This window comes from Oryzias latipes, chromosome 2, assembly GCF_053564925.1.
Source record: "Oryzias latipes strain Hd-rR chromosome 2, Olatipes_Hd-rR_3.1".
NCBI lineage: Eukaryota > Metazoa > Chordata > Actinopteri > Beloniformes > Adrianichthyidae > Oryzias > Oryzias latipes.
In genome coordinates this window covers 8,413,094-8,436,089 of record NC_136238.1, presented here as the reverse complement: position 1 = coordinate 8,436,089, position 22,996 = coordinate 8,413,094, and the positions used below count along the sequence as shown (strand labels likewise).

At 41.8% G+C, this 22,996-nt stretch overlaps 2 protein-coding genes across 12 annotated transcripts in view; both read left to right on the top strand.

Moving 5' to 3' along the window:
• Positions 1–12,270, top strand: part of LOC101160633 (MSL complex subunit 3) — a 205,771-nt gene extending 193,501 nt beyond the window's left edge. For 3 of the 8 annotated variants that reach the window (XM_023965759.2, XM_078932091.1, XM_078932083.1), the window contains 13 exons: positions 3,868–3,950; positions 4,446–4,541; positions 4,641–4,738; positions 6,694–6,794; positions 6,869–6,997; positions 7,067–7,224; positions 8,754–8,912; positions 9,006–9,247; positions 9,330–9,419; positions 9,617–9,726; positions 9,824–9,923; positions 10,001–10,085; positions 11,616–12,270. In XM_023965759.2, the coding sequence (XP_023821527.1) occupies positions 4,540–4,541; positions 4,641–4,738; positions 6,694–6,794; positions 6,869–6,997; positions 7,067–7,224; positions 8,754–8,912; positions 9,006–9,247; positions 9,330–9,419; positions 9,617–9,726; positions 9,824–9,923; positions 10,001–10,085; positions 11,616–11,715 (1,374 nt within the window). In that variant the 5' untranslated portion in view covers positions 3,868–3,950; positions 4,446–4,539 and the 3' untranslated portion in view covers positions 11,716–12,270. Of the gene's footprint in view, positions 1–305; positions 564–821; positions 1,176–3,867; positions 3,951–4,445; positions 4,542–4,640; positions 4,739–6,693; positions 6,795–6,868; positions 6,998–7,066; positions 7,225–8,753; positions 8,913–9,005; positions 9,248–9,329; positions 9,420–9,616; positions 9,727–9,823; positions 9,924–10,000; positions 10,086–11,615 lie in introns of those variants that run through there. The other 5 variants (XM_023965753.2, XM_078932064.1, XM_023965756.2 and 2 more) reach the window with 5 other exon arrangements.
• Positions 12,271–12,882: 612 nt separating this feature from the next.
• Positions 12,883–22,996, top strand: part of LOC101160883 (FERM and PDZ domain-containing protein 4) — an 82,007-nt gene continuing 71,893 nt past the window's right edge. Inside the window, exon 1 of one of the 4 annotated variants that reach the window (XM_078932025.1) lies at positions 12,883–12,988. Coding sequence is in view for 2 of the 4 variants with exons in the window: in XM_078932015.1 (XP_078788141.1) it covers positions 15,049–15,413 (365 nt within the window). In the remaining 2 variants the exon portion in view is untranslated. Of the gene's footprint in view, positions 13,100–14,928; positions 15,414–20,923; positions 21,112–22,996 lie in introns of those variants that run through there. The other 3 variants (XM_078932030.1, XM_078932015.1, XM_078932019.1) reach the window with 3 other exon arrangements.

Here is a 22,996-nt window from a genome sequence, read left to right as displayed (position 1 = left end):
GACTTTTTGTGAGCTTATTGTGACATCTATTGGTCAATTTATGAAATTACACATGTACGGTGTCCGTGAAAGACCTGTTTTTGTTGATCGAATTGGAGTTTTGTAAGTTGCTTTCGAATTTATGGGAAATTTGAATGTTATATGAATACAAACACGTCTCATCAGTGTCACTACTGCATGTGATGTTATATTAGTCCATCTCTAATGTAAATGTGAATATTTTCTTCGTTTTTAAACATAAATTTAAACCATTAGAGCGAATCTTCTCCGTAACATCTGGATGATAAAAGAAATTTACGAGCACCAGTGAAAGCACCATCCGTTTTCAACAGCGCCACCCTGCTTCTATTGGAAGCCTGCGTAGAAGAAGACCACCCCGGGCGGGAAATGTTTTGGAAACGAAAGAGTTAAGGAGTTTGTAGCTTCAGATCGAAGTCTTCTCTCTCACACGTCGCCATGAACAAATGAATTCGCGAGGAATTAAATATCATTTTCACAAAGGAGAACGAGTTCTGTGCTTTGAACCCGACCCTAGCAAGGCTAAAGTGCTATATGACGCAAAGGTAACGTTTTCCGCAAACTTTAGCGGGCATTGATATAAGTAATTACACTGTAATAACGGCTTTATGTTTGCAATGGGGTTTTAAAAAGCGCCTTGTGTTTTATTATGAGTGGCGTTTTCTGTCAATAGTAATTGTTGTCGCATCTTTTCCGGGTACGTTTGATTTAGATTTGTCGTGTGGAAAACAGCTTCCGAATAAGTTCTTGAAACTCTCCCAATAAAGCATTTTATGCATATAAAACTCACACGTTTAAGTTTTTGAAGAGTTATTTGTATGCAAATTTCCCAAAACGCACTAATCGATCGGTTTTGGAGCAGGAAGGTAGCACGGTGGCGTTTCGTCCAATCAAATTGGACCTCAGCGTGTCAACAAACAAACAAACCCAGCGCGGCTAACCCGAACAACGCTGTCGTTTCATGCAGCACAGTGGGGTTTCTGAGGTGGAAAAAGACGCCAAACATCGGTATTTTAACTTTTTTTCGCCATATGCATCGATTGCATGACTGTAGCACCGCCAGGCTAATGCTAAACGGCAGATATATGACGGAAAGCGGGGCACTGAAGGAAACCGATGCTAACGTCCGCTAGCTAGCAGCTAGCATAGGCCTGCTGGTAAACGCGATCATTTTTAAACGACGCAGACATTCAATTTTATTTTAGCCTAAATAAAAAAGAAATTATTGTTTGTTAATTTCGCTCAGATGCATGGGATATACAGAGGTTTTAAACCGTATTTCTCACGAATTAGCTGCTTCGTGCTAACTTGGCCATAAGTGACCTAATAAATCCGATATATTTACTAGTCGTTATTAATGTAACTCTTGATTTGTGGCTTTCTTACGTTATTTTAGGTCAGTTTTACGATTTTGCTGTCCTTTTTTGCCCTTTAGTGACATAAAATTTAATTACTATAGGAATAATTTTAATGTTTATAATATCCAGTCAGGACCATAAATATTTGGACAGAGACACATTCTTTCTAATTTTGTTTCTGTTCATTACCACAGTGAATTTTAAATAAAACCACTCAGACGCCATTGAAGTGCAGACTTTCAGCTTTTATTCCATGGGTCGAACTAAAAGATTGCATAAAAATGTGAAAAACTAAAGCATTTTATTTAAACACAATCCCTTCATTCCGTGGGCTCGTAAGTAATTGGACAAATGACATAACTGAAAACAAAATGGTCATTACTAATATTTGGTTGAAAACCCTTTGTTGGCAGTCATACTACAGCCTGAAGTCTTGAACTCATGGACATCACCAGATGCTGGGTTTTCTCCTTCTGAATGCTCTGCCAGGCGGCTTTCAGTTGCTGTTTGTTGTCTGAAGTTTAGTCTTCAACAAGTGAAATGCATGCTCAATTGGGTTGAGATCAGGTGACTGACTTGGCCATTCAAGAATATTCCACTTCTTTGCTTTAATAAACTCCTGCCTTGCTTTGGCTGTATGATTTGGGTTGTTGTCCATCTGTATTATGAAACGCCGCCCAATCAGTTTGGCTGCATTCACCTGGATCTGTGCAGACAGTATGTCTCTGAACACCTCAGAATTCATTGGGCTGCTTCTGTCCTGTGTCACGTCATCAATAAACACTAGTGTCCCAGTGCCACTAGCAGCCATGGACGCCCAGACCATCACACTGCCTCCACAGTGTTTTACTGATGATGTAGTGTGCTTTGGATCATGTGCTTCTCCACGCCTTCTCCATACTTTTCTCTTGCCATCATTCTGGTAGAGGTTGATTTTGGTTTCATCTGTCCAAAGAAGGGTTTTTCAGAACTGTGCTAGCTTTTTTAAATGCTATTTAGCAAAGTCCAATCTAGCCTTCCTATTCTTGAGGCTTATGAGTGGCTTGCATCTTGAAGTGTACCCTCTGTATCTACTTTCATGCAGTCTTCTTTTGATGGTAGACTTGGATATTGATACGCCTACCTCCTGGAGAGTGTTGTTCAGTTGGTTGGCTGTTGTGAATGGGTTCCTCTTCACCATGGAAATGATTCTGCCATCATCCACCACTGTTGTCTTCCGTGGACGTCCAGGTCTTTTTGTGTTGCTAAGTTCACCAGTGCTTTCTGTCTTTCTCAGGATGTACCACACTGTTGATTTTGCCACTCCTAATACTGTAGCAATTTCTGGCATGGTTTTTTTCTGTTTTCTCAGCTTAATGATGGCTCCTTTCACCTGCATGGAGAGCTCCTTTGACCGCATGTTGTCTGTTCACAGCAAAATCTTCAAAGTGCAAGCACGAGTCCTCTAATCAACTCCAGGCCTTTTATCTGCTTCACTCATAATGACATAACAAGGGAATTGCCCACACCTGCCCATGCAATAGCATGGAAGTCAATTGTCCAATTACTTAGGAGCCCATGAAATGAAGGGATTGTGTTTAAATAATGCTTTAGGTTTTCACACCTTTATGCAATCTTTTTGTTCAACCCATGGAATAAAAGCTGAAAGTCTGCACTTCAATGGCATCTGAGTTGTTTTATGTAAAATTCACTATGCTAATGTACAGAAACAAAATGAGAAAGAATGTGTGTCTGTCCAAATATTTATGGTCCTGACTGTACCTACGTGTTACTCTTGACATGCAGAGATTCCAGCTACTGGATGAATTTATACACATTAGGATGAGGCCTGCGGTTAAATATATTTAATTTATGATGAAATTTTAAGCCATTTTTTGAAAGAACACAGTTTATAATCCATTATCCAACAGAATGTATCAGAATGTACATAATAGGCCTGCACAATATACCGCAAATGTATCGTTATCGCAATATCCAGCTCTGCAATATGCATATCGCAAAAGGTAGCGAGAACCGCAGTAAATCGTAAACCTTAAATGTGTTAATACAACCTTATAGCAGCTTGAAGCATTTAACAAATCAAATAAATCCCTTTATGCATTTGACCAATCAGATGGAGCCCTTCATGTTGTTGACCAATCAGATGGAGGCCTATTATGTTAGATGTTTGTCTCCTATGTCGACAAGGGTCATTTAGAGTATAATTTTTTAACTGTTACAATGAAATGGTAATGATGTTTTTGGTTATTTTGTTATTTGTTAATATATCGCAAATTATACCGTTATCGCAATATTAATCTCTAATATCGCATATCGCGAGTTTTCCTCATATCCTGCAGCCCTAGTACATATGTATATATATATATATATCATAGCAAACCCATTTCCCTAGATTTTCCTTTTTTTTTTTTAAAGAGGGGGGGGGTTATTTATTTTTGTTGTTTTGGGCCTATATTTTGTGTACAAACATTGACCAGTTTTTCCATTACAGGTCCTCGATGTGTTGATCGGTACAGACGAACATGGAAGAAGAGTCCCAAAGTACCTGATTCACTTCAATGGTTGGAGCAGAAGGTACTAGAAATCAGCCTATGTAGTCTTTAAGAACCACTCTGACTAGAAAAGACAAAAAAAATTCAGTCAGAAGAATCTTGTCGGTGTAACGAAGAAGCTCCTACGGCAAGCCACAAGCTCCATGCTCCGCTCCATTCTGATGCATTTACATGCAGACAATTCCATCCATGGACGTCTTCGTCTGAACTAGCATCGACCTCAGAACTGTACGGCTGGATAGCTCCAATGTTGTTTGCCATTTTTGTTGCACAAGTAATGTTCGGTCAAAAGACAAGCAGTTTACTCCACAACTTGGAGGCGAGCTCCTGCCGCTTTACTAGGAAAACAATACAGGTGTTTATGATTTTTGGCTAAAAAAAAAAACGGCATCATCATCATAACTAAAAGACCACTTTGAAAAAAAAGATCAAAAGATGATCGGAGTGGGACTTGAATATAACGTAATTTAAAACCAAAACGTTGATGTTTTCATGTTTTTCGTTTTTGTTCGTAAAGCTGGGATCGTTGGGCCGCAGAAGATCATGTCCTAAGGGACACAGAAGAAAACCGAAAGTTGCAACGGAGACTGGCCCGTAAAGCTCTGGGTCGCATGTGAGTGAACGTTAAGATCAGTCCCGTCTTCTCATCACACACAAAAACGCTGCAACTCAGTGCTTTGGTCCTTGTCTTTTTGATTTTTCACCCTAAAAGGAAGAGAAAAGGATGGCGGAAGAGGCGCCGTCGTCCGTCTGGCACTAAGTCCTCCTCTCTGAAGACTCTCCCCAAGGAGGATGACAGCGACGATGCATGTGAGAAACGGGCCTCAGAGTTTGTGTTTTCCTCTGAGAACCCAACTGAATTCATCACAGACATCAATTTTTAAAGAAATGTGGTGTTTGTCACTTCTTCAAAAAGGCTCCCAAATGTCTAATATTTGAATTATTAGCTGCAAATCACTATATTTAACTTTCATGGCTCCTTAGATCTGAGAAAAGGAGCACTATTCAATAAAAAAAAAACTTTTTTTTGTTTGTGTGAGAGTTTTAAAGTTTTATTTTTTAAATATTTTGAGAAAAAACAGTTGATTAATACGCACTGAAAAATGTGTAAATTAATCAGTTATTCCTGGGTGGCATTATGCCCTTCCTCGACGTCTTCGTCATCCTTTTTAAAGGTGAAGAACTGCGAGAACAGTAGAGACAAACATTTTTAGATAGCACTGATGCCCCATTATTTCGATGTTTGGCAGAAATTTATATTTAAAAAGAAAAGCGTTTTTATTCAGTGTTCACAGTGATTTGGGCGTAGTAGCATAGTTTTACGTAAATAAGTACACTACATAGTGTAGTGCACTATGCACTACCCATATACATACACTACATAGTGAGTATGTAGTGAGTAGTGAAGGAATTCTGACACAACCTCAAATTGTGCAGTGCACTACGTAGCGCGTTTGCCACACTACATAGTGTAGTGCACTACGTATATACTTACACGTACACTACCTACACTACATAGTGCACTACGTATGTGGTGCGCACTACGTGGTGCACTACGTATGTGGTGCGCACTACATAGTGCACTACGTATGTGGTGTGCACTACGTATGTGGTGCGCACTACATAGTGCACTACGTATGTGGTGCGCACTACATAGTGCACTACGTATGTGGTGCGCACTACATAGTGCACTACGTATGTGGTGCGCACTACATAGTGCACTACGTATGTGGTGCGCACTACGTGGTGCACTACGTATGTGGTGCGCACTACGTGGTGCACTACGTATGTGGTGCGCACTACATGGTGCACTACATACGTAGTAGTGCACTATGTACATACGTACACATACATGCATACATACTACGTATGTAGTGCACTATGTATGTAGTTCAGCCTATGTATGTAGTAGGCTGCGTAGCCTACGTATGTTGTGCATTACATAGTGAGTATGTAGTGAGTAGGGAAGGAATACTGACACGACATTAAACTATGCAGTGCACTACGTAGCGTGTTTGCCATTTTTTAGTGCTGTCTGAATCTACAATTCCTAAATCGAGTGCCCTTGACATTTACCAGAAGTCTCTGGGATAAACCAATGTGCATCGATGCTCACTAGATCTGTGAATATAGACCACAATGCATTGCGTCGGGAATATTTAAGCCAAACAAAATCTATTTAAATATTTTTTTTTTAATAAACCCACAACGTTTTTATCATTAGAAGACTTATAAGGCGGACTTATAAGAAATAATCGTTGCAAAACGCTCGTAATAATTAGATTCTAACTTTGTGAAATCGATGACGTCATTTCCTCCGTTTAAAGAAAAAAAAAAAAAAAAGTAGTGAGCGTGGTGTCCGAATCGCTTTTAAAATCCGGGGCACCACATAGTGCCGCACTATATAGTTTTTCTAGGGGTTAGGATGGAAATTCAGACACAGCTTGAGTTTGTTCCTTACATTGTCATTTGCCTCAAGAGTGGGAATCGTGGGTTTGAATCCTCTGTCAGAACAGGTCAAGTCACTCAGGACATGGATTAAACGCAAAATACAGAATAAATTGACCATTTTTGTGTGTTTTTATTTTTTTTAATCTTCATCTCGCTTGTATTGAATACAGACTTCACCTCAAATATCAACTATTTGACCTCTAACCTTGTGGTTTAAAAACACGTTTTGGCTCTGAGGCAGCAGCTGAATTTCCTCCAGAAGAGCCGTTTGATTGACAAGCGCCGACTAAAACTGACCGCCGTGTCACTTCCAGGCCTGATCTCGAGCTCAGAGAGCAGCGAGGGCGACGACTCTGACCCCGACGACTCTTCGAACAGCGGGGACAGCACCTTCTCGGAGGACATGAACAAGATGGTAAATCCGGAGGGAGGGTTGATGGTTTTTTTCTCCTTTTTTATGCGTCTGACCGTCCACCCGTCGCTCCTCAGAGGGTTGAGCCTGAGCTGAACATCAAGAGGGAGTGTGAAGAGAAAACGGTTCACGTGGACATCAGCATCCCGGACGTCCTGAAGAAGAAGCTGGAGGACGACTGCTTCTACATCAACAAGAGGAAAAAGGTCTCTCCTCTCAACGCTAAGGTTCGGTTTTGGAGATTTCGTCCAGCTGACCGGTTTCTCTGCTCGTAGCTCGTCATGGTTCCCTGTCAGACTAACGTGGTGCACATCCTGGAGTCCTACGTCAAACACTTCGCCATCAACAAAGCCTTCATGGCGAATGAGCGGTACCGGCGCCAGCAGAGCGCCACGCAGAGCAGCTCGCCACAACCGACTCCCCCAGAGAAGAGGTTGGTGTTCGTTGCCGTTGAGTTTCCGTTTACTCCAGCAGCACCGTTTCTGTCCTTCATGTGGAAATGAAGCTTCCTCTTTTGTATTTTTTATTTTTTCCTGGTGGCATTCCACGGCCTACGACATTTGTTGCAGTGAGAAGATCCGCTGAGGCACAGGGTGTCTTATTTTGAAAGAAAAGCCACGTGAACCTCTATCAAAATTTGTGAACTATTTCATATTTTCAAATAGAGAGAATATTTTTTCTTCATGTTCATTCATGACAAAAAACAATATTTAGTTTATTTTTAATCATAATAACAAATCTGTGCCTTTTTTTATAAAGACATCCCGGCTCCTATTGGGTTGTGGTTTGTAAGAAGTTGCTCTTTAAGTCCCACTCAAATAAAAAAGGTGTTTTTGTGGCAGTCTCAAGAGAACGGAGGACAAACGTTAAGGAAATGAAGCATAAAATTACATTTTTGAGTGTTTCTTTTCTTCTTTTTCAGAAGACTTTGAAAGGATGGCACAACACCAAAGTGGAAGGCCATTAAAAATAAAAGAATCAGAAAAACATATTTGATCATTATCATTGTTTATATTTCGTGTAAAAATAATGCTTTTGTTATTTTTGCAATGCTTAAAGAAGCCTCGCGGTCCGCCGAAAGGCGAGCTACGGCCTGTCCCAGCCCCTGCCTCTCGGCGCCCCCTCGATGCTCATAGCTGAGTGTCCCGCGGGGTCCGAATCGTTTACTTTGAAAAAATTAGAGTGTTCAAAGAAGGCCTGGTCGCCTGATTACCGCAGCTAGGGGCTCTCGCCGCCCGCCGAGGCGGCCCACGCTGGTCACCGCTGAGGGGGCGCGGAGCGGCTGATGCCGCCCCTCGCTCGCTGCCGGCGGCACGCGCGGGTCCCGCCCCTAAGGCGTCGGTCGCGCAGATGTCTTCTGTTTCAGATGCTGAATCATGGAAGATGTGCTGTTGTGGTATGTCAGCTCTATTTTGCAGTAGAGACACTGCACCTTGTTCTCTTCTTTATTAAGTGTGTAATGATCCCACACTTTAGACAATTTCTGCCGTTTATTTATAGATCTATTCTCCGCCATCGCGCCAACTAAATTCAAAAGGTCCGTGTGAATAAACGCTCTGTGTGACACAATCAAATCCCTGCGCCGCACGTATAGTGCGCGTCATAGGAATTTAACGAGGCTTCGAGGCAGAGTTTTTGGCTCGAGGAATTTTTGTAATCGAGTAACTCGAGGAATCGTTTCAGCCCTACTCAATAATGGGGAAGGGAAGGGGGGCGGGCTTGCCCCACGCTCAAAGGCCCCACCCATAATTTATAGAGGCGAATTTCTGATGAGCTCCTGTCACTCTGCTGAAACGTTTGTCCTAGAAAACTGCATAATCCTAATTAAAAGACCATAGATCAAAGGATGATTGGAGTGGGACTTTCAGAGTCGTCCCTGAATGCATCGCCTTAAAAAAAAACCCACTCATGTCAGCAGGAAAACTATCCAAATGAAATAAAATACTGTTTTTTTTTTTAAAGTGAGGAGCTGTGTAAAGAGATGGTCGACGGCCTGAGGATCACCTTCGACTTCACTTTACCCATGATCCTCCTGTACCCCAGCGAACAAGCCCAGTTCAAGAAGGTCAGCTCCTCCCGGCTCTTCCTCACCACGAGGGAGGGCTCCCCGTGCTCCAGCAGGTAAAAGCCGCCCGGCTCCACCCCCTCCCGCGCACACACACGCGGCGTGGCGTTCCCCCGCGAGCAACGCTCTGTCTCCCCGTTTGTGCGTAGCTTCCAGCGGGAGCGCAGCCCCAGCCCGCCTGTACACAACCCCCCCACCCCGCAGTCCACCGACAGCCAGCCCACGCTGAGCGACACGTCCGCCACCACGCCCACCGCCCCGGCCCCCACCCCGAAGCGCAGGCGCCACCCGGACATGGACTGCATCTCCTTCCAGTCGCAGTCGCAGTCGCTCAGACGCTCCACCAGGAACACGTCTGGGGGTGACCGGCCTGCAGAGGGCAGCAGTGGAGGTGATCAGGCACCGGGAACGCAACGCTCGGTTTAGCAGCAGTAGATGTATAAGGAATATAACAGTGCTTTTCTGATCGGGAGGTGGAGGAAGCGCCGCAGCGTCCCCGCAGCTCAAACGGCGAGCAGTCGAATCTTCATCACAGCCCAAGTTCTTTCTGAACCTCGACAAAAGTAGGAGCTCTTCCTTGAGGAACAATCTCCTAAGAAACAAACTGATTCGTTAAAGACTGTATGTTTTTAATGATCCCTTTCCTTGGTGTAGTGACTAATTTAGCCCACTAGATGGAGCTTTATGCCAGAAGCAGCCTTCCCTGCTTTTTACTTGATGACCAGCAACTGTCCAACCCCCTCCCCGTTTTGCCCCGCAGAAACCCCGGTGCACAGCGGCTCGTCGTCCCCGTTGCCCTTGACGCCCAGCAAGGAGCGAAGCGGGCCGTTCCGCGGCCTGGAGAGCCGCCGAAACAACGAGCTCAACGAGGTGAGGAAAAACAAATCAAAGAGGAAGCAAACGAGCAGCTCTGCTGTCGAAGAGAAGCTTCTTTACCTCCCGTGATGTGCATCCGTCCCTCCATCAGGTCCTGAGCTGGAAGCTGACTCCGGATAACTATCCGCTGAACGACCAGCCTCCCCCGCCCTCGTACCTGTACGGGTCCCAACATCTCCTGCGGCTTTTCGGTCGGTGTCCCCGTCGAAATGTGACTGTGTTTTCTGCACTGCACATACTCACGTCTTTTTTTTTTGTTGTCTTTCAGTGAAGCTTCCAGAAATACTTGGAAAAATGCAAATCCCTGAGAGAAACCTGCGGACGCTCATCAAACATCTGGAACTTTTTCTGCGGTGAGACAGATCACAACCAGAGCTTTACCTAAAACAACGTTCAAATTATTATTAATTTTTTATAACACAACTGGATGCAGTGTGTGGTTAGGTGTCTTATCCAAAGAAAAGAATCCCTGACAGAAAATCCACAGTTACAATTTAAAAAAAAAAAAAAAAGGAAATATTTACAACTTTGACAGCTCCTGATTTAAGATCAAAAATGTACAAAAATGGCTTTAAAAATAGTTTTTTAAGACAAAATAAAATTAAAACGCAAGTGTTTCTCCCATTCCACCACTCCCGGGTGGTTTGTTCTGGAGCTTCACTAGCAGAGGTGGGACGCTTTTACCTCCGGGACGCCGCAGGTTAGCATTAAAAAGCAGAGGAGTGGGGGACGTGGAGCGAGGAAGAGCATGTGCAAGAGAGAGATGAGTGGGTGTTACACAAGCATGGAAATCTAATCTTTAAATCCTCCCAAGCGATCTTCCGCTGGTCCCAAACCTGAGGGATTTAGGCCCCTTCGCTTCTCTAATCAAACCGCAGGCCGTACCGCCATCCGCCAGCAGGAGGTGCTGTGGAGCAGCGGCTGGATTCAGCGCACGTGCAGGCGGGCCACTATAAATATGACCAAAAAAATGGTTCTGGGTCTGAAAATAGTCCCAGTTGGCGTTCCCGTGAGCATGTGGGCGGCGGCCAGCAGTAAGGGATTACGGCGTGGCATCACTTCCAACATGCATGCTGCAGCAGCCTCGCCGCACTCTGTAAATTAAGCCGAAGGGAGTGGAGCATAAGCACAGGGGCTCTCGTCTCCTAAACGACGTTTCCGGTCGAAGGGGCGACGAGGCAGAAGTTTCTCAGAAGGGACGAGAGTCTAATTATCATGTGGGGGGAGTCAGCGGGACGCTGGCCGCAGACCCCGAACGCCTCCAGTCTTTTGGGAAAGTGTTTTTACTCTGGTAATCAGCCTCGTGGCAGATTGTGCAGAGCGGGCAGAAACTGATTGATGTTGCGGAGACTGACGTGCAGTGCATTCTGGGACTTGGCCTCCCTTCCTCTGCAGAGACGATTGTGTTTGCATGTGCTTCCTACCAAAACGGCACGCTGAGCCTGAGGCGCAGCAAGCAAGTCCAGAATAAAGTTGAGGAATTTTTTTTCCTCTGATGAAGATAATTTGTTTGCATTGAGATTAGGAGGACCGGTGGAGCTAAGATGAGATGGCAAGATTTAGAGGATTTGGCCGAGTAGCGGCTACTAAGAAGATTCCGGATTAGTTTTCCCCACAAATGATTATGTGGGGGGAGGAGGAGGAGGAGGAGGGTGGATTTTTATTTATTTATTTTTTCCCCCACTTTCCCTCCCTTCGTCACTCCAGGTTAGGCTTTGTCTCTGAAATCCATACACAGGCTGTGGGTTTGAGATTATCCTGGAACAGTTTCTGGGAAATCTAGGAAAGTCGGATCACCGGGAATCTTTCCCGGCCCCCGTTTCGTTCCACCGGCGTCCACGATAAATATTTACACGCTTCCTTCTCCTGACCCTCTCCTATAGGTTTCTGGCCGAGTTCCACGAGGACTTCTTCCCGGAGTCGGCGTACGTGTCGGCGTCCGAGGCCCACTACAGCATGAAACAGCCCAGACCGGTTTACTGAAGCCTTCCCCCTCCTCTTCATCGTCTCTTTGAATCTAGTCTGGCTCTGCGCTTCGAGGAATAAACACCGGCTTTCCTTTTTCTGCTCCCTTCTGACCGATGTTCTGCTGACGCCGTGGACGCCGTCGGTCCCGACAGGCGCCTGCTTTGTTTTTTACTTTCTTAGACCTCCTGACTGCTTCTTCGCCTGCTCTACCGCGGTTTGTCTGTTTTGGAATCCCGACAGAAGGTTCTGGATTCTCTAGAGGACACAGGAACTTCCATCTTGTCTAAGGAGGGACTCTTCCTGGATTCCAATGAAACTAAAAGACTTTTATCTTTTTTTTTTCTTCTCAAGAACTAACCCTGATCTGCATAGACGAACCCCCGGCCATGTGCAGCGTTATTCAGCTTTTAGCTGTTTAGTTGACTGTAAAACACATCAGTTGAAGAAAAAAGAAAACAAACGTCTAATTTACACGAGAACAAGCGTCAATGTTTACATTTTACAGAGGTTTGTGTTGGCACAGATGAATGAAACTAATCTGATGCAAATAAAAACATTTGTTTTCAGTTATGCTGTTGTTTCTCATGGTTATTTTCAAATGGAGTTTGTTTTTTACTTTTAATTTACAGGAGGGATCAAAAAAACAAGCTGAACTATTTGAATGCAGGTGTGTGATGTCACAAATATTCCATGAATTCGGAAAGGTTTCTGTCTTAAAACTGGGTAACCTCAGGCAGTTTAAGACAAATAATTTGTTGTTAAATATTTACCATTTAAGATTTTTGTATCTTGACTTGAACATATGTAAGTTATATGTAAAAAAATTTAATTTGTATTATTTTTCTTTTTGGTGGCTTTAAATATTTAAAGATTGTATATTACAGACAATTACATTTCTTTGGCTTTTAGACTTTTCTAATTGCCAGTGTAAACCTTATTTTTATAGCATTTTCTAATAAGTTTTACAGATGCATAAAGGTTTTTTAGTCTTTATAAACTGCCTCTCTCTTCATTTCAATAATTCATGCAACAATATAAATGCAGCAATGAGAGTATGAACTTTTTTGTTTGTTTTTTGTTCCGTTTTCTTTACGGTCTGATGCAAATTCCTTTCTTTTCATTTTGGGGCAAATCCAGCCAATCACCAACTGTTACTAGGGCAAATTCTACATTGGCGAAAAGGTCTTAGCCAATCAGCGTCCTTCGTGTCTGCTGTCGCGTGCCGGTGAAATCTGCGTCTAATTAGTTTGAATAAGAAGCTACAGCGATTGCGCGATGATGACAAACTGTAAGTTTTTAAAATTTTGGTTCGCTTAAAGTCTTTTTTTTTTAAACAAAAATAATAAGTAATCGAGATAAAGTAAGTCATTTATTGTTGACAGCAAACCTAAGAAAAAAGGTAAGTCGGCTAACGCAGCTACTAGCTAGCTAAGCTAGCTGTTCCTTAAATTGTCGTTGACTTGATTGCATTAAGTATATTCCTGCTCGGTAATAGTGGTCAAGACTTTTATTTTGGCTTGAGAGTATTATTATTAAAAGTAAATATATACAGTTATCAAAATCCAGCGAAAGAAAAACGTTTTCAACTATACAAATATTTCATTCTTTCTGCCTGGGTTTAATTAATCTCAGAAAAAGGTTCATCTCTCTCCAGACATAAATTGTGCCATGGCCTCTCCTAGATCTTTATGAGAATTTAATAATAATAGTGATTAGAATTGACTCTACAGTGAATCAGAAAAAAACTTTTCAACTTTTTCCAAACACATCTTATTACATAAAGAGATTGAAGTTATTTTCCTCTAAAGTCCATTTTTGAAAAGTTTTGGGGCTATCAAATATGTTTTATCAACTCCACTGAAGTAGTTTGAAGTGAATCAATGAATGAATGTAGATCATTTTACAGTGACAAACAGTGAAATTCAGTTTAACCTTGCAGTCAAGCATCAGAAATGAGAAGTTAAATAAAAGCAAAATGTACAGAAAACCTTTGATAAATTACATGTTATAGATCATAAAATATATGGGAAGGACATTATTTTTATTGACGATTTAAATGTAAAATCAGAAACGGGCAGATGGAGGTTGTGCTGTTACCTGATTTACTGCACAAGGATAAATAACCATATTTTAGCCCGTTTAATCTGGTTTTTGTGAGTCCGTGGGGTTTTAGGCAGTTTTCCTGGTCATCAGGATGTTACGTCAAGCCAGTTATGTTTGTTTAACGTTCAGATCAAGTCTTAGCGTCACTACTAACTGTGTTTTGGCTAGTATTTGTATGAATTTTGTTATACAATCATCCTTCGTTTATTGAGAGAGTCAAGTAACCCACACAGCAGTTAGTTTAATGTTTTAGTTGTTATTTTTAAACTTTACACCTAATACCTTCTTCTCTGACAGACATAAACATTTTCGCACTTTTTCTCCTAATTTAATCTTCACAAGCATCTTATTCTGTAAAATTCTGATCCTCCTATTAATGAAGTTGATCGTACGACAACTTATTTGCATTTTATCAATGAGGTTCCACTGTTGTACTTTGTTTGTTTTTTGCTCTTTTCTTTTTTGCTATGTCAAACACAGAAATCTCTAAATATTGTTGGAATACAACATGATTTTTGTTTTTAAGTTTAATTTCTTATTATTCCTCTGAGGGTCTGAGTCTAAATTTAAAACCGAGTTTCCGATCACCTGGTGGCAACAAAGTCCAGTTTTTTTTGTTGTGCGGAAAGTCCCGAAAAGATCTAAACGAACTTAGTCAGAATGACTTCCAGCTATTACTTTTGCTAATCCCTGACAGAGCATCACTCTGGGAAACCAACCTGCTCTTATCCATACCCGACTTATAATGGCTTTTAGAGGTGAGCATTAATTGTATTCGGACAAGACGAGACTGTGTAATGAACCACAAAGAAGTGGAACCTAAGACAGCACTCTGTAAGCCACCTGCTATCGTGTAACCGCAGAAACCACCGGTTCAAGCTTCCCCATGCATTGAAATCGATTTCGGTCCTGCGCTGGCGCTATCGGCTTACAGCGTAATTCAGTTGTTGTGGTGCAGAAATGGAAGGTAATGAGATGTGAGCTCTCACCTCATAAGTGCTGCTGCCCACACCTTTAGTGCTGCATCAGGTCTTCCTTTGTATTTCTTCACTCTCTTAAGCTGCAGCTTCAAAAGTCCTGTTTGGACAGCTTTCTTCTTTTTCCTCTTCACTTCTGTCGCTTGGTATCCTTTTTTTTTTTTTTTATTGGTAGCCTCGAATCTGCTTTTTGTCTAAAAGACAGAGACGGAAGAGGATGTGAACATTTCAACCAACTTCTTTTTATCTTTAAGCTTCTACCTTTTAGATGTTCTACATGAATTCGTCTTTTTATCGGTTCCTATCCCAGTCTTGTCCCTCTTTTTTTACTTTTCTGTCTTCCCGAAGGGCCCTTTTTCCTTCTTTGTCCATGGACTTTAGACACAATTTGCGTGAGGAACGGGCCAACAGCAGCCCATCTGCCTCCTCCGACTCTTCCTGGACGTGGTCTGACCTCAGCACCGACCTCACGTCCGTCGGCTCTGACAGAGTCTCGACCCCTTTGACAGCTCCCGGCAGCTGTGAACCTTTCGAGGATCAGCATCCCAAGAAGTCCTCTTATGTCGCCATCTCGTCCGAAGCACAAAGACGGGGCGTTGAATGGAGAGAAACCTCTTTTCTCAGTGACGATAGGTACGTTTGTTACCATTAAATGAACTGCTGTTAAATGAGGGAAGGGAAAATAAGCATTTGAAAAAATGTTACGTTCAGGACATGGCTGTAAAATTTGTATTGAAAGATTGAAAAAAAACAATTAATGCATGCCTTTAGGTCAAAAGTGAAGGACATCCTTCACAGGTGAATATTTATACTGTTCATAAAAAAGCTATCAGATGAACTAATTTCCAAAAATATTTGGTAATTAGATGTTTAGACCAAAAAAAAAACAACTCACTCCTTACAGAGAAGCCGTAAGAATCTAGAAAGATTTTTTTTGTCATTTTTTTGTCATTAAAAGCGTTTGCTTTTGCTCGTTCTGCTCTTGTTTTTATGCAAGATATCGAAATCTTATGGAAAAAAGGGAAGCCCTGTGACAATTATAACTGATTTTGACCATTTATTTAACGAATGAAGTAGCTTGGACCAATGGTGTTGTTTTTTAAAGTCCCAATCAAATCATATTTTCATCTGTTTTGAACAGAAATTCACCTCCGAGTTGTTTCCGCCTCCCTTTGCTTACACTCTCTCCCGCTAGCTTTCAGCCCCTTACAACCCCAAGTTTACATTTGTCAGTGCAACAAAAAGGGCGAGCAATATTGTTGCTATCCAGTTGTAAAGTTATGAGCCGGATATGGAAAATGAAGATGTGAATCCATCCGTATGTCTGCAAGTGGATGCATCGGAGCAGAGAGACTTTGATTCAGACCGCATCTTTTCATCTGTTTCCTGATTCATCCCAATTTGGCTAAAATACTCAGAAATGCCGTTGTAATCTTCCTTTCATTTATATGTGTCCTCCATCACGAGAAAAAATCAACTTATAACTTAGAAAACTTGTAAAAAGAGCCATTTTCTAAAAACACATCGAATCCCTGACCCTTTCACACTATGGAATTGGTTTTTTTCACCTTCTTTCTCGGCTTTTCTTTCCCATTTTTATTCCCTCCACCGCCCCATCCCCCCCACTGACCCAAACATGAAGTAATTTTCTCGCGGTTGTGGTTATTGTTGCGTTTTGAGCCTGACCCGTCTGCTAGCAGAATCCCGGGGATTAAGAAACGCACAGCAGGGCTGGCGCACTGAACGACGAGGGAACACACAATGTTTACTTACATCTTCCTTGTCCGTCAGCTGTCTCAAAGAGCTCTGAAAATAAGAAGGCGTTGCGTCATATCTCAGCTGTTCATCTACCCCTTTATATTCTGTACTTTTACAGACTAGCGATATGAAACGAAACACTTAACGCCGCCGTCGTCAAGATTCAACAGACCTCATTTCATCTTAGCAGAAGCTTCAAATGTTTTGGTTTTCTAGGGAAAACAGCAGAAAGTCGTTTTTTTGTTTTGTTTCCGTCTGCAAACGTGAGCACAGTGTGTAGCAGGCAGACACTTTCACAGCCGAATGGAGACGTTGACTTATCTCACTGTAGTCTCTGCAGCTTCTACCTCCTTCCAGCTCTGCGGTTCTGACATCCAAACTGTCGATGTTGAAGCCTTAAGCTGATGGCAGCATTGTATTTATGACAAACATGAGAGCTGTCGATTTACAATTACACTGTCACATTTACACAAACACAAAGGCATTTTTTCACTTAACAAGATGAGAGGCTCATAAATTAATCTTACAATTCTCAACAGGATGGAAGATTCTTAAAAACTAAAACCAGCTTTCCCTATTGTCATGTTAGACTAGGAAAAATGCTTTTTGCTGCTGTTAGCCATTTTTGCAATCAAATTTAGTCAGAACTGTGGTCCCCAACCTGTGTCTGCAAACTGCTCAGTTTGGGGAAAAGAAATCAGATTCTGACAAATATTTGTTGTGAAAAACTACCAGCTACTCGTGACATTTGTCTTAAAGTTTCTTCGCTTCACAAAAAATCTTAATAAAAAAAAACGTTTGGTTGAAAAAAAAAAAGTTTCTAAAAGATTTTTAAAATGGACTTCTAACTCCTGTATAGCTAATTTTTTTTTTCTTTGCATGCATGAAATGTTTAACTAATTAAATAATTTGCACCTAAAAAGAAAAAGACCCCAACCAACTGCTTTGTAGATTTATCTGGATGGGACTTAAGATGGTAAATGACTTTAAAATGCCAAAAAAACAGCTTTAAATCTGTTTTGGAAAATTCCAGCAGTGATCCACTTTTCCTGCTGATTTTTCAATCACACTTGAATTTTTATTTAATCAGGCTAAATATAAACCAAAGCACACCGGTATGACGGCCATCTCCAAATAGGCCTCTAGCCACAGTCCTGCAGACGTTGCTATTGATAGCAGCTAAGAAACGGTAGCAGGTGGCATCTCAGAGGGGTATCAGATAAAGCTGGCTCTGACTTAAATAAAACTGCAACGCACGATGGCTGGTTAGCTTTTTGTTTTAGCCAAACATTGAGTGCAAATGGCGATCTACGTCTTTCCCCAAATGAATTTATTTTTATATCTTAACTTTCACCATGTACAAGTGAAAACATGAAAATGTGAGGGATTCCAGGTGAAAAGAAAGTAAAGGTGAAAGCGGCACATATTTGATCATTGTTAATTAAATGATGCTTGTCCAAAAGCATTTTATTATTACTTTCCAGTGTATAAAAATCTGATTATTTACCCACTTTGTAGAACTCTGGCTGCACATGAACCGACAAGCAGCGCCATCTAAGGGAACGGTGCTCATTATGTCGATTGACCAGTCGTTCGCGAAAGGACATGTGGATAGATAGCCAATGTGTATATATATATATATATATAAAATAAAAAAAATTGTCAGCATATCATCCTCACAGAGAAGAACGTGACTTGATTGACATGCAGAACAGCCAGTCGAACATCCTCTGATACATACGTCACTGCACATGCGTGTTTGAATACACTGAGCACAAATTATCTCTGCCACCCAAACTCTGCTACCAGCTCTGCTGCCCTCTAAGTCATTGGCGAAGGACCACTCCGGCCCGCAGGAGTGTTTATTGAGGCCGGGGTCGCCCCACGTGCCTCCTCGATCAGGAGTGAGACGGAGATGCCCCCGTCTGACCCAGCCGTACTACCACGGCGCCTGTTGACGGCTCTGCGTTTCCTGCCTGGGGGATCCAAACACAACTTAAGCGGCAGTGTTGCCCTGAAGCACGCGCTTCTTGAGCACTGCCCACGGACCGCCGTTCTCTCAGCCGTGGTTAAGCCAGATGCGCTTTAAAAACGTCCTGCTCCCCCCAATTACACAGTTTACAGCAGAGCATGAAATGCAATTGTTGCGTTTCATAGTGAAATGCCTAATCTGTTTTAATTATGTATAACTACAAAAAAAATTATTAATGTACACGACAAAGCTATCTTTTCACAAGGATTGGTGGGACTTTTTACCAAAAATGGCATCAGGGGAGACACATTTTTGCTTTTTCATTTATTTATCCTCTGTTTAGGTTTTGATTTCAACATGCTGCACCACAGCATAACTTATTTTATAAAGTAGTTGGCATAACCTGGATATTAAAGTTTCTTAAGGGACTTACTTTACAAGCATACTTATGCTGTACATTCGGCTGCAAAAGTTGACAACTAGTTTTAGGACTAATTGGACACATTTAGAGAAATCGTTAACTATCAGCAACTTTCCTTTAGGTGGTTGCACAAGTCTCAATGGAACTCCAAGCATACCTGGACTCCCCCCTAAAGTGCGGTTGCTCCTCTCTACAACCCTGCCCAGCCCAGACCAAGCCCAGACAACACAAAAATTTACAGCATCAGTACGATCAGCCCCCCCATACAGGTGCATGTGACCAAGGCTTTATTTAGAGTTTAAAAACGAATCTTCAAATTCCAGCTGTCATTACTTATTAGAAATCCTCAGTATTGAACAGGTATGGCATGAGTTGCAGACATATTAGTGCAAATTCTGTCAGACTTTACCTGAGGTACATAGAATTTTAACATTTAGAGATGGTTGTAAAACGTACCCTCTGCTGTACCAAAGTCAAAAAAATAAAATCAATGCCTTGTACCTGACATTAACACATCCATCCATCCATCTTCCTCCGCTTATCCGGGTCCGGGTCGCGGGGGCAGCAGACTGAGCAGAGATGCCCAGACTTCCCTCACCCCAGCCACTTCCTCCAGCTCCTCTGGGGGGACCCCGAGGCGTTCCCAGGCCAGCCGAGAGACGTAGTCTCTCCAGCGTGTCCTGGGTCTTCCCCGGGGCCTCCGCCCAGTGGGACATGCCCGGAACACCTCTCCAGGGAGGCGTCCAGGGGGCATCCGGACTAGATGCCCGAGCCACCTCAGCTGGCTCCTTTCGATGTGGAGGAGAAGCGGTTCTACTCCGAGCTCCCCGCGGGTGACCGAGCTTCTCACCCTATCTCTAAGGGAGCGCCCCGCCACCCTACGGAGGAAGCTCATTTCAGCCGCTTGTATTGTGTATAAATACAGATGTAATACAGATAAATACAGATGTTTAGAATTGGTCAGCGACAAAAAGTTTACCCTGACAAGGATAGCAAAAGGACTCCCATGACTTTATTTTCTTGTTGCTTTACCCGCCTTGTAACTCCTGGCCAATGACTAAAGAGATCTTCAGTCGCATGGTTTTGTTTACAAGCTTTGCTTCGAATCAGAAATCAGGCAGTCTGAATACAGACCAAACACAAGGTCCAGGACTCAATCCAGACCAAATTAAGCGGACTGGGTCTGGACCGACAGACCTTTCTGATCTGAACACATCCTTAGTGGAATTTTTTTTTTTTTTTTTTACTGTATAAAGAGGATTTTCCTGAATGAGATGCCATAAATCATCTTAGGAAAAATCAAATAATATTGAACAAATATTAGATTTGATAAATCTAATAAATGATGTACAATCTCTTTTTGCATTTCCTTATTCGTATGTTTCAAGGAAAAAAGCTCCTGTCAGTTTTCTTTAAAAAAAAAACTTTTAAAAGAATAAACAGAATTTATTCAATAAAAGAATAACTTTTATTGTATTTCTAGTTATAAGAAAAATGTTTTGAATGGAATTTAGGTGAAAAACTGTCAAACAGAGTCAAACTTGTAGATTGAAATTAGGTTTTTGTTTTTAGACTTTCAGTCCAAGCCCTGATTTTTTTTCCAATTTATTTATTTTTAAAAAGTGCATCATAAATAAAGATGGATTGGATGGATGGTGCACCATAAAACACATGTTGTGCACTAGCGAGGGGGCTCCTCGCAGCGTGGTTCTTTCTGATGTCCCACAGCTCCCCTCACAGTTCAGGAGTGTGTGTCTGTGATCAAGCATGTGTGTGTGAATGGACTTTATCCCTGCTGGCCCAGATGCCCTGGCCAAATCCATCAGCAGCGGTGCTGCACGGCTCTGCTAAGCTGGAACATTTGGCACCAAGCAAGGAATGAACACAGAAAACAAGGAAAAACACACTGAGACACATACGCACACAAATACACACACACTGGAAAATGTAGTGTTTTTTTTTTTTTTTAAGAGCTTCAGAGGAAGCAGATTTTTTTTTTTCAGTGGCAGAGTTTGACTCGGGCAGTGGATAAAGAGCTTTTTCTCCAACTTTCTGAGCCTTTAGGTGGTGGCTGGACTGGAGCGTCCATTCCTCCACTCCAACCATCAGCTCTTTTTGTTCCATTTAGAGATGGAGCCGTGTGAGGATGACGATGAACTGGGAATAGTAGCAGCTTTTCAGTAAGTTACGGTACTTGTCAACACTTACTGCTGGCTTGCTTGGGTCCAGGACTTCTTGAAAGCTCTTTGGTTGGATGGACAATGCTACGACTGATCATGACCCCACTCTGTGGGTCTCCAGTTTGGGAGATTCCCAGGTTTTTGTGAAATTTGAGTTAGTGTTTGATTCGTGATGGTTTCTCAGATTCTAGTTTAATTTTGTGAATATCTTCAAGAAATGAAGAGTTTTAAGGCTATAATTTTCTGTCTTTATGGTCACTTGTTTGTCTGTTTTCTGGAAATCTCGCATAAAACGTAGTATGGTACTGAAATTTAAATAATTTATATTGGGTTACATTTATTCCTAAAATTGCTCCCTGATATTGGGGTAGAACAGGTTTTTTGTTGACGTTGTTGGGAGTTTTTTAGTCTTAACTTTGATTGCTTAGTCAAAATGTACACTGTTGTGATCTTATTCAGTTTATTCCATCCTTTCACCCGTTTTATACGTTTTTCGTTTAACATTTGCCTTCAACCACCTTCGTTTCCTCTGATTGGTTAGGCCAGTGTTTCCATACCATGGATCTCAGGGCACTCTGTTCAAACACAATTGTCTTTAATGACGGTTGATATATGGATGATGACGAGCTGAAAGGACAGTTTGCCCTGAGGACTGGGGTTTAGAAACTCTGGGATCGGTTAAGTGGTTAAAAAAAGTTATGTTGTTGTTTCAGGAGAGAATATGGGGGGGAAAAGCCCAATAGCATTTTGTTTTTTAAAAACTTTCGTGAAAAACTATTCTTGTAATTTAGATCTTTACAACGTTTGAAGTATCTTGCATTTTTGGAAATTTTTTTAAGGTGATCGTAAGCATTGAGTTCCTTGTTTTAGAGCTATGGTGTGTCATATTTCGGTTCTGCAAAGTCCATATTCTTCATACTGCTGAGCTGCTGCTTGTTACATAAAGGCGAGGTGGCTCCACGCTAAGTAGGAACGCAGGATCTTGTAATTACTGAACAAACTCGAAGATTACATCATGGATTGGGACGGTTTAGCTCTTGAGAAGTGTGGCTCTGTGTGTGTTTGTGCTTCTGCTCAAATGTGACACAAAAATACAGGTTTGCACAGAAATTTAAATTCACTCATTCACTAACTGTGTGCTTGAAGTACAGATCAAACTACGACCTGTACATGAAATGAGCTTTAGTGAATATTTTGAGTTACCGATTTATGAGTTGTATCTTTAACTGCCAGGCTGAGTGTTTACTCTGGTTGTTATTTGCCGTGATAATCCGCATGAAAGCTGTTCAAACACTTTAAACGTGCAACTAAGTCATTGTCTTCAGTTGATTTAAAGCTCATCAAAAACCTGCAGTAATGCTTTCTGAATACTTTGTGTCTGGGTCTTATGCATGTCTGTGGAGACACTGGAATAACCAATATTTTGGATCAAGAAAGTAAATTAATTCTAAAATAGTCACTTACATTAGCTACGTTGGATAAAGTTGTCATCCAAAAGTCAGAAACATTCATGTGCTTCTTCAAAAATCTATACAGGAGATAAGCTCCAGTTATACTGACAACTAAACATATTTATAAATCATAATATTGTATTTAGGTTCCATTGAAATATTCTTAAGTCGCGTGGGGAAGGAGGCCTAGGTTCCAAAAAAAAAAGGAATGTGTGTACACCTGGAAGGTACTTATTAAAAAAAAGGGAGAAAAAAGTTATTTTACTTATCTAAGCATATTTTCCCTTCATTTTTCTCATAACTGTTACATTTTTACCAGCCCAACTGAACCGATATATCAGTAATATCAAAGATATCTGTCGCAAGTGTGCTGAGGCCAAAGGGACTATGTGGTAATGCCCTGATATAAGACTTTTTTGGGAGGAGGTTAGAAA